Raw genomic sequence first — 16,468 nt, forward strand, 5'->3', positions numbered from 1 at the left:
GCATCATTAGCCATCAGAGAAATGCAAATCAAAACCTTAAGGAGGTACTACTCCATAGCCACTAGGACAGCGGTAATCAGAGTCAGGTAGCAACATGTGTTGGTAAGGAGGTAAAAAAAAAAACAGAAACACTAGTAACACTGCTAGTGGGAATGTCCCTTTGGAAAAATCTGGCAGTTCCTCCAATGGTTAAACAAAGAGAAATTATATGACTCAGCAATTCAACTCCTAGGTATACATCCAAACATGTCCACACAAAAACCTCTGATGAACGTTCATAACATTTATAATATCCCCCAAACAGAAAAACCCAAATGTCCAAGTGACAAATAAATTAAGTAAATGTGCTAAATGTCCCTATAATGGAATAGTTGTCAATAAAAAGGAATGATGCAACACTGACAAACCTTGGAAACACCATGCTAAGTGAAAGAAACCAATCACAAAGAACCACATACATATTATACGGTTCTATTTATGAATCCAAATAGGCAATCTACAGAGACAAAGAGTAGATTAGTGGTTAGCTAGCGCTAGTGGGGGAAGGAGATTGGGGAGGTTTGGGGAGTGATGGCTGGGTGGTAAGGACTTTCTTCCTGGCATAATGAAAACATGCAATCATCACCACAGTCAACTTTAGAATAATTCTGAGAAGCATGCTAAGAGCTCTGAATTGTACACTTTAAATTAGTGAACTGTACGGTATGTGAATTACATCGTGACAAAGCTGTTTTAAAAACTTAATGGGAATGAAGTAGAAGACCGGAAATGCTTGAGTGGGGAGGCAAGGTCAAAGAAAGACTGGGGAAGCTGTGAGTAGGTTTTACTGCCTGAGACAAGTCAGTGGAAAAAGAAAGCTAAAAAATAAATAAGTAAATAAATAAATAAAGTACCACAGATTAAACAAAGTCCTACCAGGGATGGACAGGAAGAAAAAGGAAAAACAGTAACAGCAAAGATACATAACTGGTGTAAAGGTAAGTTGAAAGTTCATACTTGAAAGATCCTATCTGCCACTGAAGAGATCTGTGGCTGAATATGAAGGTGAAGGATAGCGTGAGAAGTCCAGAAAAGTAGTAAGTCGGAAAAACTGCTGACAAGAAAGGGAAAAGTAACAGATAAAAACCTCATGTAGAACTGAACGGAACGAGACTAGAAATAAGCTTTAATGGTGTCAATACGTGTGATTATAGGATATTATTGGCTAGTTTGGTGAGGCCACAGTTTATACACTGAGATGGCAGATGACTGGGCTGTTTTGTGGTTGAAGGCTGTTGAAGAGTGCAGGTGAAATGCCTGATCATAAAATCCCATTGAGTGAGGAAGGCAGTTATATGAAAAGATGATGGATGTTTCAAAGGAAGAGTTGGATTTAATGACTGAATCGATATGGAAGATGAAGGAGGAGGATTCCTAATTCATTTGTCTGGAAGAACTGACAAATAAATGACCAAAAAAGAATTCTTGGAGAGGTTTGGAGAGGCAGCAGGCTACAGAAAGATGAATCACTCAAAAATATATCATAAGGTTTAGAATGAAGAAGGTTCTTAGGAAAACAACCCTGTCATTTTAAAGAGAAATAGGAATCAAGTGAGGCTCAGAGAAGTTACAGGACTTTGATGAAAGCTACAAAGTATCAATCGAAGATTAGAAATGACTCTGAACTCCAGGCCATTCTATTACACCACTGAACCTCACTAATATTGGAGTTTGACATGATGCAGGACATACAAATGTTGATGCTTCCTGAGGAGATCCAATAGCACTAAAACTGGGTTTGAATTTCTAGGTTTATTTCAGGTGATAGTGGGGAAATATGATACAGGAACAAAATGAATGACAGGAGAAGCCAATATGAGATAAAACATTTGCTCTGGTAATCCACATGGAGATAATCAAGAGTTGGATGTAGAATGATGTAAGCACCTTAAAATAATATAAGAACATTTAATGCTTCAAAATCCTCTCAATGTTACTTGGCAATATAGATGATAGGACATATAAATTTATTATGGCTTAGAATTTTTAACATTAAGAAGAACTTTGCTTACTTTTAAGGTTCTTTTAATGTTACAGAAATATGAAATACTGAGTTGAAGTCTGATTAGGTCTCTTTTAAGGAGCTAGATATTTGCCTTACCTTTACTACCTTGTAGTCACACAAGTATTCCACCTCATAATTGTTTAGATTCCTTTTGGTGATTCCAATCGATTTACATGTGAGTTTTTCTTTTCTACATAATTCCTGAAGAGTATCAAGTGAAACTAGGCAAGGCACACACCAAGCTACAATAAGAAAATAGAATTCTTTACTAATGAAGTAGCTACTCAATTAAAACAAAAAAGGAAAAACTTAAGACCTCTATATCCCCACCCTTCAACTGGCAAATTTACAGGACTGAAAATTCATATGACAAGAAACCATTTATGTGTCTTCAAGAAAAAATTAAGCATTAAAGAACCATTTTGGTAAATCGGTCTTCTTGGATTTTCTCATGGGTCTCTATCCTACTATGCTTAACTAGTATCAATTAATTTCTACTGAGCCACCTGAATGAAAAGTTTCATGTTTGTAAGCTTTCTTAAAATTACATATAGATGCAAAGGTCAACAAAGATAATGTTTTTACCTTTTCCATTATATCCTACATAGAATATAACTGCTGTTTTAATAAAATGTAGAGCTCTAAGAGAAACTTATACATCAATTACACACACCCTACTTTTCCCATTCTGGAATCCTGCATGAAATTTTAACTCCATTTATTATGTTGCCTATGCTGTACTGTATTGTTAAAGATAAATAAGCCCAGGAGTTATAATAAATAATGGAGAATTTATTTTCATAACTCATTTCCTATATTGTTTTTAAAGCCAAGATTTACAAAACAGAGTACTTAATTTACATAATCCACATACCACACTTAAAACCAGACACACTCGTAATTAACCTTACAGGCGCCACTAACTAAATGTGCTGCCAAAGATTTTATTCTCAAAATTCTGGAAACAGTATGCTACCATATGGCACGTAAAATATGTTAACACAAACTGGTGTTTAGCGATATGTAATAAACTTGGTTTTATGGCTAGTGTTATGGTAATAAGCACTCCAGAGAATCAAGGGTCCTCTGCCTCAGCCTTTGCTAGGGTACCCAGCGACATGACTTCAGGGAGATTTCAATCTACGGATTTCAGGTTCAGTGGGGGGGAAAAAAAAAAGTGAGGGTGGATGCAGAGTGCAATTAAACAAACAAAATCTATCGGTAAACTCCAGCTTTGCTTGGTAGCTCTCCCAGGTAATTGTGGTAACCTTTTGTTTTGCGGTGATTTCCAAGGAAGAGAGAACACAGCTGCTCTTACCACATCCTTCCCTCACTCTCCCCAGCTCTCACAGGGGCTTCATTGTCAGAAACCTTGAGGCACGATTTCCATCACCCCCGCTTCCCACAAAAGACTCATAATGCCAGACCAAGAAAATGAAAGGTATTTTCTCCCCCCCCCCCCCCCCCAAAAAATCTTGAGAGACTGCTTACTCTGAAGTGGTGGTTTGAGGATAGGAAAGCGCTAGAACAGAGATGACCACTTCAGTGTCTTCCACTTAAAAACAAAAACAAGAACTTCAGGATGTTTTGTGTAGAGTGACCCTCCTCATGGCGATCGCGTGCAAGGGAGCTTCCTCTTGGGTATCGACCCAAGGTGTGCAAGTCTGTCGTCCCTACCGTTCTGATCTAGTTTATGTAACTTGACGTTCAAGACAACCCTCGACGGAAATGCCATTTTTTTTTTTCTTGAGAAGAAAAGGGGGGGAAAAAAAAAAAAGGAACACAAAATTCCGCAGACCCTTTGGTAGCCATTCCAGTGATCTACTGGAATGTAGAAAAATACTTCATTTGCAAGATTAAACATTTCATTACCAATGCAAAAAAAAAAAAAAAAAACCACAAAAAACACCACCTTACGCTAGGTTCACACAAAGCCCTCGTGGAAGGTAAGTTTGGGGATAAGTGAGTTCCTAATCTAGGGAGTGGTGCCAGCAAACGCCTTTGAATTCTAGAACGCCTTGAAAATTCCAGTTTTCCCGAGAGTGCGCGCGACGGACACACACCCCCACACACCCCCCCACCTAATTCTCCGGCGTCCACAGAGATACCACGCGGGGTCCCGGGGGTACGGAAATGACCGTAAGCCCGAGGCTACGTCTTCCAACACCCGCGAACTGGGCTCTACTCTGCGACGGGGACGCGACCGTCGCTCGCAGCGCGTCGGAACCGGGGAGCGCGCCCGCTCGTCTGTTTAGCGTCCGAGCTTCAGCCTCCGTCCCGGCCTCCCCTCAGGCCCCGAGGTCACACTCACACACCACCGGGTACTTCCTGCTTCCCAGTCCAAAAGGCAGCCCCGACACGGCACGGCCCGCCCAAACCACCACAAAGGAGCAAACCGCGCGCGCGCCCGCAGCCCCCCCCCCCACTTCCGGGGATTACCGGGAGCCGCGGCGGCCGCCCGAATACCTCCACACCGCGGCGGCCAGGCGCGGGGCGGCCCCGGGCCCAACGGGCAGCGGGGGCCGGGCCACGGGGTCCACGGAGCCCGCGGGATCTCCGCCGAGCGGGAGGCAGCCGACCTCGGGGCAGGGCGCGAGGGCCGTGCCCGGCGGGAGCGGGGCGCAGGAGGAAACTGCGGGGAGCGGGCGGGCCGGGCCTCGAGAAGGGTCAGGGGCCGGGGGACGGGGGACGCCCGCGGGGCGCCTCTGGGGCCCGAGGTGTCAGCGGGGCAGGAGGCGGCGTCTCGCCGTGTCGCGCTCTGGCGGGCCTGCGGGTCCCGGCCCCGCTTCCCGGGCCTCGGGAGTTTGCCTGGAGAACGAGGGACAGTGAGGGGAGCCCCTCTCCAGCCCTCACCTCGTCGCGCCTCGGCCCCGGCCGCCGCCATCTTAAGGAGCTTGCATTCAAACTGGCGCGGTCACACGGGATAGCTCAGCTGGCCCGACGCCCCGCCCCCGCCCCCGCCCCCGCCCCCGCCCCCGCCCCCGCCCGGCCGGCCGGCGCGGGAGTCTGGGGGCCCGGGCTGGGGGGCTGGAACCCGCGACGCGCTCTGACGTCACTGGAGGCCGGCCCCGGCCGCGGCCGCGGCGGCCAGCGCGCAGGCGCCGCACGTCCCATCCCGACGCGCGGGAGGGCGCGGGAGGGCGCGGGAGCCGCGAGGCGTGGAGGCGGGAGGGGCCCCGGCCGGCATCCCTGATTGGCGCGCGCACCAGGCCTTCCCACGCTTTTGCGTTGCTCCACGTCAGCGCTGCTTGTATGTTGTGCAAAATCCACGACGCAGAGCGGAGCCATATGGTGCGGAGTAGTTCTACCTCCCTGTTCCCGGGCCTGGGCCTCAGCTACCGGAGCCCAGCTAACCATGGTTTTCCTTCCACGCTACACCCTTAGATCAAAGGTTCTCAAAATGGGCTGCAAGCTGGGATCACGTGGAAAGCTTTTGCGTTGTGGTCCCGCTCCCTGAGATGCATTGCATTGGTAAGGGGCGTGACCTGAGCGTTGGAATTTTTTTTTTTAATTTTTATTTATTTATGATAGTCATCACAGAGAGAGAGAGAGAGGCAGAGACACAGGCAGAGGGAGAAGCAGGCTCCATGCACCGGGAGCCCGACGTGGGACTCGATCCCGGGTCTCCAGGATCGCGCCCTGGGCCAAAGGCAGGCGATAAACCGCTGCACCACCCAGGGATCCCGAATTTTTTAAGAGCTCCCCCAGGTGATTGCAGTGTGCCGCCTGCCGCCGCTTGAAACCACCAGTCTCCATCGGTGCTGCTCGCGCTTGAGTGGCTATGGGAATCATCTGGGGGATCTCGTTACAGTAAATGCAGATTCAAATTAGGTAGGTCTGGGCTGGGACCTGAGGTTCTGCCTGTTTTTTTGTTTAAGATTTATTTATTCATGAGAGAGGGAGAAGCAGGCTCCTTGCGGGGAGACTGACGCGGGACTGGATCACCAGGACCTGGGATGACGGCCCGCCCTGGGCCGGAGGCAGACGCTCAGCCACTGAGCCACCCAGGTGCCCAGGTTCTCCACCTGATGCTTCTGGGCGGCGTCGAGGGGAAGGGTGCGCACAGAACACTAAAGAAATCAGTGTGTTAGGTCTCATTATTAAATACTGTCTAGCCACTTAGGAAGACGTTTATGAGACCTTTATTATCATGGAGGAAGTGTTTAATAGAAACAAAACAACAAAAAACTAAAAGGTTTTTTTTTCGAATTTCTTTCTTTTTTTTTTTTAGGATTTATTTATTTATTTATTTATTTATTTATTTATTTATTTATTTATTTATTTATTTATTTATTTATTAGAGACACACAGAGAGAGATAGAGAGAGGCAGAGACACAGGCAGAGGGAGAAGCAGGCTCCATGCAGGGAGCCCGACGTGGGACTCGATCAAGGGACTCCAGGATCACACCCCGGACTGCAGGCAGCGCTAAACCGCTGCGCTACCGGGGCTGCCCTAAAAGGTTTCAACTACATAAAAATGTAGAGGAAGATAAATGTAAAATCTCCGGGGAGTGGTTTCCTTTTTGACTTCTCCTTTTTACATATTTAACCATGTTCTATAATGAACATCTTATTACCTTGATAGTAAGGAATTAAAGGTCCTATCCAACCCTGTCGTATAGAAGCCCCTTTGTAACCTGGTGTTTCCTGTCCACTTGTCAAGCCTTACTGCTCATCCATCACTTTGTTTTTGAAAAATAAAGGATTCATCCATCATTCTCTCCTATTCTAGTTTATGACTTCCTTGAATATTCCTGCTCCCTGTCCCCAGGGACTTCTTCAGTTCTGCCCTTGCTGATAGAAAATGCCTACTTTCCCCCATCTTTGCTAGGATTACTAGAGATTTTTTTTTTTTTTAAGATTTTATATTTATTCGTGAGAGACAGAGACTCCGACACAGACAGAAGGAGAAGCAGGCTCCATGCAGGGAGCCTGACCAAGTCTCCAGGATCCTGCCCTGGGCTAAAGGCGGCGCTAAACCGCTGAGCCACCTGGGCTGCCCTAGAGATCCTTTAAGACTTCGATACAGCCTCGCCCGCCTTCCCTCCCCAAGTGTATTTTTTGTCTGTCCTCTATGTTCTTAGAACACCCCAGGAGCATCTGTCTTAATTCAATGTCTTTCTTGGTTTTTCTTCTACCTCACTTACCTCTACCTTACTGACCTCTCTTAACTACCCTTTTGGGCTCCCTTTATCGAGCCTAAATGCTAGGGTTCCTCAGGGCTTGTCTCCAAGACATCTCTCTTAGGCTCCCTCCCTAAGTGACTGCCTCCATTCCCATGGGTTTATAGACTGTCTTTATACTTAAGATTTCCAACTTTTTGTCTCCAGCCTTAATCTTTCCCCTGAATTCCAGATTTGAATATTCATAGCACCTAGCTGACATATCCTCTTAGGTGTGCACAAACATCTCAAATCAAACACACTCCTAAGAGTGCCCTTGATTTTTGCCTCCAAGCCTGGGCCTCTCCACTGCCATACCCCCAGACTTTCTCATCTTAATACACTGGCACTACCATCTATTCAGGGGCCCAAGAAGGAAATCTAGGTGTCATCTTGATTTACTCTCCTCATTCTGTAATTTCGTTAGCAAGTTGTGTCAATGCTATGTCTAAAATACACCTTGATTCTATCTCTTTTCTCCATTGCTGCTGCTATGACCTTAGTACAGGCCATTTCTCACCCTCAGTCCTGTAAAAGCCTACCTGGTTTCACTTCCACTATTGCTTCCCCTCCAATCCCTTTTCCATCCAACTGAAAAAGTGACCTTAAACATAAAGTGGGACATGTCCTTCTGCTTTAAATACTTCCTGGAGTACCTACAATAAAATTCAAATCTTTTTTAAAAGGTATGTGTTTGAGAGAGAGCAAGAGCAATGAGAGGTCACAGAAAGAGAAAGAGAGAAGCAGACTCCCCGCTGATCAGGGAGCCTGATGGGGGCTCCATCCCAGGACCCTGGATCATGACCTGAGCTGGAGGATGCTTAACCGACTCAGCCATGCAGGGGCCCCAAATCTAAACCTTTGGATAGTTGCTAGGCCTTAAGTGATTGGAACCCTGTCACCCTGACCTTACTTTGCCACTCTCCCCTTGTGCTCACTGTTCTCTAGGATGTTTTCCATCCATTCAGAAATCTTTTATGGTACATCTCCTATGTGTCAGGCACTGTATGAGGTGCTAAAACAGGAAAGAAAAAGACTGTTTCTGCCTAGACCTTATATCCTAGTGGGAGGAGCAGATAATAAACAAATAAATACCTTAAGGCAACTCTATAATTACTTCCTAATTGTAGGAAGTAATTGTAGGAAGAATTGTCTTCCTAGAAGACAAGCTCCTCTCCACCTGGCTACCTTCTTATTGTTTGGGTCTCAGCTGCTTCCATTTCCTCAGAGGCGTCTCCTGGTCACTCTAACTAAAAGTAGGTACCTACCCTCTTCCATTCTCTCTTCTTTGCACCAAATGCACTTCCCAACATTTGTAGTCATCTTGTCTGTTTCTTTAGGTCTTGTTCAGTATCAGTAAAAATTTACAGAATGGATTAGACTCTTTTGTAAATTAGTTGTTTTTCATGTCCAACCCCACTAATTCCAGGAGACAGATGAGACCTGGTCTCTTCAACAGGCACCACTGTGTCTACTATCTAAAACTGCAACTCCCAAACTATGGGACAGGGACCATGAAGCCCTTCAGGGGGCTCATAAGTTCAAAACTTTTCATAATAATACCAAGATATTATCTGCCTTTTTTCCTCTCACAAGTATAGAGTGAGGTTTTTCAGAGAAAAACAACTTGGACATTGCAACAGAGTTAATGAAGAAACAGAACAGAGCTATCTTCTCAAGGCAGACATTAAAGAGATTTGAAAAAGCATAAATGATATACTTACCCACTAAATCTTTTTTGAAAAGTTACTTTTCATAAAAATGTTACTTAACATCTAATTTTTAAATTTAAAAGTGAAGGATTAAAAAAAATCTCTTGGTTTTAACACCTATGGTAAATAACTATTACCATAAAGTCAATATAAATAAAAGCTCTTTAGGTTCTCAATAACTTTTTTTTTTTTTTTAAAGATTTTATTTACTTGAGAGAACATAAGCAGGGGGAGGCTCAGAGGGAGCAGACTCCCTGCTGAGCAGGGAGCCCAGTGCAGGGCTCAATCCCAGGACCTGGAGACCATGACTTGAGTTGAAGGCAGACGCTTAACCAATGGAGCCACCCAGGCACCCCTGTTCTCGATAATTGTTAAGAGTGTAAATGAGTCCTAAGACTAAAACTTTTGAGGATCTTGGTAAATCCTGGCTATAAATAGAAAGGGAAATCAAACTTGAGAGGAATATATCAATGTCCTCAAGGGAAACAAAGAATTATGCCTCTACTCCCCAGTTTTTTTCATAAAAACCATTGCAAACATGATTTCTGGAGACCCATGGAATGTCTCCTCTTTCATGTGAATGTTCTTGAAAGGCAGGGAACAGTAGAATGGACAGTGTAAATTTAAATGAAATGCACATAAAGTGCTTATAATAGTAAGCAAGAAAAACTTCACAAAAAAAGCATGAGTATTAGTTCAAATTTTCACATTTACTGTCAGTTCTTGAATAAATTAATTCCTCTGAATCTATTTCTACATGTAGAACACAAAAGAGGCTAGATTACACTCTATTGCAACTACTCAGGCAGTTAGAGTGAGGTCATAATTAAAAAATGAGATAAAGAATTAAAGCAAACTGGTATTGTTATAAATGTTACATGGTCACTCAGTTATTTTAGAAATCTCAACATTTTCCCACAGAATTTGTTTTGTGCTGATACATTTCTTTTAATCTTTAAAAGTTCTTATACATATAAAAAGCTTTGTTTGTGATGCCAGATATGTTGTCCTCCCAGGATTTTCACACTATTATATGTAGGCATTTATTTCTAGCTGCATATTTGGCTCTGTCCTTTAGACAGTATCAGATATGTAGATAGGCAAAATTATAGTTTGACGTAACCTCTTGCTTTACTAGCAAAAGTGCTCATGTTTTTAAATGTATGTGATGCTGCAAAGATAATTGGTAAGTGCATGAAAAGATTATCAAGATGTTCATCAAAAACGTCTTAACAGGGATCCCTGGGTGGCGCAGCGGTTTAGTGCCTGCCTTTGGCCCAGGGCGCGATCCTGGAGAACTGGGATCGAATCCCATGTCGGGCTCCCGGTGCATGGAGCCTGCTTCTACCTCTGCCTATGTCTCTGCCTCTCTCTCTCTCTCACTCTCTGTGACTATCATAAATAAATAAAAATTAAAAAAAAAAAAAACAAAAAAAAAAAACGTCTTAACAGTTGTTACTCAACACGGTAGGAATACGTTTTAGATTTTCTTCCTTTGCAATTTTACTTCTTTTAACATTTAAAAAAAGATTTATTTACTACAGAGAGAATTTGCATGTGCATGTGTGAACAGAAGAGGAGCAGAGGAAGAGGAAGAAAGAGAATCTCAAGCAGACTCCTGCTGAGCTTGGAGCCTGACACTGGACCTCACAACTCTTTTGAGATTATGACCTGCGCTGAAATCAAGAGTCAAGAGCTTAACCTACTGAGCCACCCAGGTGCCCCTTTCTTGTGAAATTTTAATTTTAATGAACATGTATCATTTTATAATTAGAAGAATGTTAAAGCTATTTTTATCTTGAAAAAGTAAAACACAAGAAAGAAAAGTTAGTTTAAGGCAAAACTTCCCCAAGAAAAATAACTTGTCATATGAGGATGCAAAAAAAATTGGATTACATTTTACTAGGCAATAGAGCACCTTCGGTGACAATTTCAAATTTGGTATGTCTGAGGAAAAAATCATGCAAAGCTGACTAATGAAGCCAGAAGTAGTGGTATTCCTTTCCTTCTTTATTATTTCTAAAGAAATCATAAGATATGCAAAAGATGTACTTACTGGTGACCATTGTCCTGTAGAATAAAAAGAGGACTTATTTTTTTCTTCCATGTAATGCACTTACTTGATAGACACTGACTGAACACCTATGTTCAGGTATTATTCTAGGGCCTGGGACATAATGGTGACTAAGAGTGTCTCTGTTCTCACAATACTTACTGCTCTAGTGGAGAAAGCAGTCAAATAAATAAATAATTAATGGACATGGAAGGAAAGAAAACTTTTGGATAAATCCTTATGATATTTTATTCTATAAATTTCATTAATCTACTTTAGGGGTTGACAAACATTTTCTATAAAGAGCCAGACAGTAAGTATTTTAAAGTTTGTGGGCCACAGTCTCTGTTGCAACTACTCACTGCCATTACAGTGTGAGAACAGCCACAAACAATACATATACCATTGAGCCTGGCTATGTTCTAGTAAGATTTTATTTACAAATATAGGAATGGTGAAGAACTGACACACTGGCTATAGTTGGCCAGGGCCTGAAATGTTTAAAGAGCTATCAATAACTACAAAATAAAATCCTAAAGCACTTTCCAAAGCATAACGGAAAGGAGTTCAACTAGTTTGGATGCTATTTTCCTATTTTTTGAAAACATTTAATTTACATTTATTTACTTGATTCCAAAGTTTTTATAACTTTGGAAAAGATCCTAAAAAATAGCTAAGTATTTAGCCTTAATCCAAAAGATATATCTTTGAGTCTGCTTCTTTGTGGAGTCAAAATCTTATCTGAATTCTTCTTGATTCTGTCAATAATTTGACACAGAATAATCAGGAAAAAATGTTTGGTTTCTGTATCTTTAGAAACAGAATATTACTGCAACCTAGCTCCAAAAAAATAAACTATAATGAATAAAGCACATCCACAAGGCCTGAACAAGATAAAAACAGCACTGTTTTTTAATTTTACCACTGGGTAAAGGTATTTCCTCTTCTCAAGTCTTCTGGGAACTAAGGAGAGAAATGAATGGAAAATCCTCTCTTGATAATAGAGTCTGATGTACACTGCTTACCTTCCAGCTCTTTTTTCAATATACACAGATTAGTTGTCTTGTTTTAGTTAGTGAATAAGCTTTTCATTAGTAATCCACTGAGTATCTCAGTGTACTAGTTACTGTTCTCTGATAAATGGAATGTGGCTAGCCCTCTCTTCAAAATAGAAAAATCTTTTAATTTCAAGAGATAAATATGTTAGAAAAATCACACTAAATAAAACTGTAAAAAGGAAAGGTGAAAGTGGCACCCTATAATATTTCTGTCCACAAAAAGGCCACTGTTATGAGTTTGGTGGGCAGCCTTCTAGATTTTTGTTTCCTATGCTTGTTGCATACATATGTGTATACAACAGTTGGGTTATGAATTTACTTTTTTCTTTTAAGCAAAAATGGTATTTTACTTTGCACATGGCTCTCCAATTTCTTCATTTAATATCAAAGATATTCAAATTGTTTTTAGTTTATTGTCTAATAAGAATTAGTAAGAATTCTTCAAATTTGAAGTTATAGAAACAAAATTTTTTTAAAAAGACACTGTTAAATTTCTTGTAAAATTTCCTTCCATCCAATTAAATAATTCTAAATAGCTTCATGATAGAAAAAGCTCCTTATGTCTCCCACTACTAAAGGACTTTATATTTCCCATCATGGAAAACAAAAAAAGGTTGCAACACTTACCAATATATTGTATTTTAATAGAAACATATACAATTCATTCAAAAAGTATTTTAATATAAACATCACTTGTAAACAAAACCAAATAATATTCTAGTTCTAAAAAATTTCTGGTTTCTTTAGAACATTAGGATGCCACTTCAATAGTGATGGCTTCACATTTTCCAGTCTCTTGATCTGTGCACGTCACATGTAAAGATCCATCCCTAAACAAACAAAAAATAACATTTTATAAGCTCATGTCATAAGAGCAGAAAGTTCTAAAGAAATTATTTGAGGACTTTGAGTAAACAGATAATTTTAATTTCTGAAAGAAGAGTATTAAGATTAAGAAGAAACACAATATCAGTGTCTAAATGTCTAAAATTAATGTCATATGCTATAATTAGGTAGCTGTTCTTAAAAATCTCTTCCTAGACCCGTGATACAGAAGTTGGTATTCCTTGAAAACCATGATACAATGATAAAAATCTCAACTTTAAGACTTCATACACATTGAAGATGCACCCTGCCATTTTTATTATTATTACTATTGTTGTTATTATTCGTGAGAGACACAGAGAAAGAGAGGCAGAGACACAGGCAGAGGAAGAAGCAGGCTCCATGCAGGGAGCCCGACGTGGGACTGATCCCAGGTCTCTAGGATCATGCCCTGGGCTGAAGGCGGTGCTAAACCGCTAAGCCACCGGGGTTGCCCCAACCTGCCATTTTTAAGCCCAGGCAGGCCAAGGTAAACCTACTCTAATGAATTTGACATTCTTGCTAAGTATGGTTATGGGATGAATTGTCCTCAGGGTTAATTTGGAAATGATTTACTTGCCAGACATAGTCTTATGCATGGCTGGTTGTTAGTGGAGTGGTTAATATCTGGATTTATCTAAGAATTTACTTCCTAGAGATCTTCTGTAGCAATATTGAAATAAACTTATCCTTTCATAGGACAAATAATATTAATTATGTAAACCTTAGAGAACTATATTTAAAATTGATAAAAATTATACTTCAAACTTCATGGACCAGTTTTTTAGGCTGACCACACCAAAATAAGAGTTCATAAAAAAATTCAGAATGCAAATGATTTGAGATACAGTTTTCTTTGTAAGAGACAGCAATTTTGCATGGCAGAAAATATAATTTGTTGGTAAAATCTTTGTCAGATTTAAAATATGATTTTCCTAGAATGGCAATGTGTGAAGAACCAACAAACTAAGAAAAAAAGGTCAAGCCTCACAGTGAATTTTCTCAACATCAGAAGTAGTTTAATTTTGTACCTTTTCATAGTAAGAACAGCTAATATATCACGTAATCCATTTTCTTTTTTATCTAGATCCTGGAGTACAACCTGTTTGTGCAAAAATAATACAAAGATCATTTAGTACACCGAAGTATTATTATATCAAGTCAAAATATTAATGCATCAGTTATTCCAATGGATCAAATCTTACTTATTACTGAAACAAACCTTTAAAAATAGGGCAGTTTTCGGTTTTCCTACCATTTACCAAAATCAGAATAGGACTAAGCTTTCTTAAGTGGAAATGTCTCCTCTGTAAGGAGAGCATATAACTAATAGATTTGTTCCTCTTAAATGTGATGTCCTAGATTAAAATGATTGCTTCTGTATGAAGTATTCTGTGTCTCAGAAAATAAACACTTCTTTGCTTTTTGGTTATTAAGTCAGTACCAGTAACATGTAAATTATATTTTGACATATACTTCCATATAAACTTTTAAAATTTCCAATATTTTAAATACACTTGGAAAACCAATTTATTCTTTTTTTTTTTTTAAGATTTTATTTATTTATTCATGAGAGACACAGGCAGAGGGAGAAGCAGGCTCCCTGCAGGGAGCCCAATGTGGGACTCAATCCCAGGACCCTGGGATCACAACCTGAGCCAAAGGCAAACGCTCAACCACTGAGCCACACAGGTACCCCTAATAAACCAATTTAAAGAAATACTTGACAAATTCTTTTGTACAACTATGATTGCATTTGTATGTAAGAGATACTAATGAAGTTATCAAAAAATTCTTTAGCTTCCTAACGAAAGGTATACCAATAAACTAAGTTTGGAAGTGACTTTGCCAATAGCAAGTCTTATGACCTTAGGCAAGCACTAAGTACCTTGATTTACTCTTTTGTAAAACACAGAGGCTAGAACTGATGGGATTTTTAAACGAGTATCTTCCAAATTCAGTATTAGGTGACTAACCATTCTCCTTCTGGCATCTGTAAGTTAGGATATGGTGACAGTAGCTGCAGTCTTAGAGTAGTGTGTGAGGAAAAAAGGTAATGTACAATAGAGAGAAGCTAAGGGGTTACTAAGACAGCCAACTGAGTTTAGAAATATAGTACACAGGAAAGGGCTTATATTATAGTAATCTACAACAGAAACATCTGGAGGAGTTTTTGAAGAAGCCCTAGATTTTAAGATGTCTGAGGTGGAGCCCAGATATGTTTTGTATGTGTGTTTTCATTATTCTTTTGTTGAAATTAGAAAATAGATATAAAGCTTAAAGTACTATACATTCTCTTTGGTTACCATATTTGTTTTATTTTCATTATAAAAATATTTCATGCTCATGTCCTGTGCTGTTGATTAAAAATTCAGGACAAAGTGTTACAAAGTAAAAAAACAAAACAAAACAAAAAACCCCTCTTGATACCTTCAAATCTACCCACTGTTAAGTTTCCTAAATATAGTTCAAATACCTATAGATATTTTCTGTATCTATGCATGGATATTTATATACACACACCTACCCAAACACCATTTCCCTCACCCACACTCATGCTCTCAAACTTTTTATTTAGACACAAATGACATCAGACTATAAATATGGCTCTGCAGTCCTTGTATATGTGTTTTAGTGTAATTATATTTCTTGGCCATGTTTCTAAGCAAATAATGTGGCTCCACTTCATTCCTTTTAAAGGACGCAGAAGACTCGACAGTGTGAAATATGAATGTGGTATTTTGGAAAAGCAAAGGTATCCCATATCAGAGGCAGTACGGTATATTGGCAAGAGGAAGGGGCCAGGAGCCAAACAAACTAAGGATAAATCTTAGCCCAATCAGGAAAATAACAAGGTATTTACTGCCATGAACCTGTTTCTCAATCATCTATGAAATGAACAAAGTTATTATCTCATGGCATTTTGAGATTATATATGTAAGTTGCCTGGTATAGCACCTGGCATATGGCAAACCAAAAAATGTCATTTTCCCCTGCCACTTACATTTTACCAAGGAGGGCTGAGAACACAAAGGCAAACAGAAAAAATACATATTGTATGTTGTTCTTATTTTCCTGTAACTCTTTCAGATTAAAATTGCTTCTTTCTTTTAAAAGAAGTAATCCATTCATAAAAATGTGTTAGATGTCTTATATACATTTTATATTGATATTAAACGGAGTCTAATGAAGAAGGAAAAGCTAAACAGTTTCACATGACTAATTCATTGTTCAAATTTGTCTTCACCTGTGCGAACTTGTCTTCCTCTTTTGCAGAGTTTTTCCCCTCAGACTCATAGAGTTCAAGGCATACTGAAGATATACTTCCTGGGGCTTGTAATGTGTGTTGTCTTCGAGCTGGCAAAGGAGTCCCCGATGGGAAGAGTACTGTGAAGCTATTGGCTCCTGATTCATCGACTCCCTAATAAACAGAAAAATAATATGTATATCCTTTGATATTTATCATTACAATAGTAAAGTCACTCCCATTATAAATATACTACTTATTCCTTGTTGATAATTTGGAAACTACAGATAGGCAAAGAAAAGAAATTAGAAATGATCCTTAATCTCA

General features: G+C 40.3%; 2 protein-coding genes and 1 long non-coding RNA gene across 7 annotated transcripts in view; 1 reads left to right on the plus strand and 2 right to left on the minus strand.

The window, feature by feature from the left end:
• The window catches only part of SUV39H2 (suppressor of variegation 3-9 homolog 2), a 34,075-nt gene extending 29,063 nt beyond the window's left edge, over positions 1–5,012 (minus strand). For 3 of the 5 annotated variants that reach the window (XM_038530052.1, XM_038530048.1, XM_038530047.1), the window contains exons 1-2: positions 4,898–5,011; positions 2,141–2,286 (exon numbers count right to left, since the gene is read on the minus strand). In XM_038530052.1, coding sequence (XP_038385980.1) covers positions 2,141–2,286; positions 4,898–4,928 — 177 coding nt within the window. In that variant the 5' untranslated portion in view covers positions 4,929–5,011. Of the gene's footprint in view, positions 1–2,140; positions 2,287–3,535; positions 3,606–4,897 lie in introns of those variants that run through there. The other 2 variants (XM_038530050.1, XM_038530051.1) reach the window with 2 other exon arrangements.
• Positions 5,013–5,190: 178 nt separating this feature from the next.
• On the plus strand, positions 5,191–16,340 carry LOC111091499. The gene is made up of 4 exons (XR_005355291.1): positions 5,191–5,515; positions 10,464–10,637; positions 15,595–15,749; positions 16,171–16,340. It is a non-coding gene; the product is annotated as an uncharacterized LOC111091499 (long non-coding RNA).
• HSPA14 (heat shock protein family A (Hsp70) member 14) overlaps positions 12,654–16,468 on the minus strand; it is a 38,159-nt gene continuing 34,344 nt past the window's right edge. The window contains exons 12-14 of the mRNA XM_038530046.1: positions 16,142–16,315; positions 13,926–13,996; positions 12,654–12,860 (exon numbers count right to left, since the gene is read on the minus strand). Of these exons, the coding sequence (XP_038385974.1) occupies positions 12,782–12,860; positions 13,926–13,996; positions 16,142–16,315 (324 nt within the window). The 3' untranslated portion in view covers positions 12,654–12,781. The remainder of the gene's footprint in view (positions 12,861–13,925; positions 13,997–16,141; positions 16,316–16,468) is intronic.

The sequence above is a fragment of the Canis lupus genome, chromosome 2 (assembly GCF_011100685.1).
Source record: "Canis lupus familiaris isolate Mischka breed German Shepherd chromosome 2, alternate assembly UU_Cfam_GSD_1.0, whole genome shotgun sequence".
Lineage (NCBI taxonomy): Eukaryota > Metazoa > Chordata > Mammalia > Carnivora > Canidae > Canis > Canis lupus.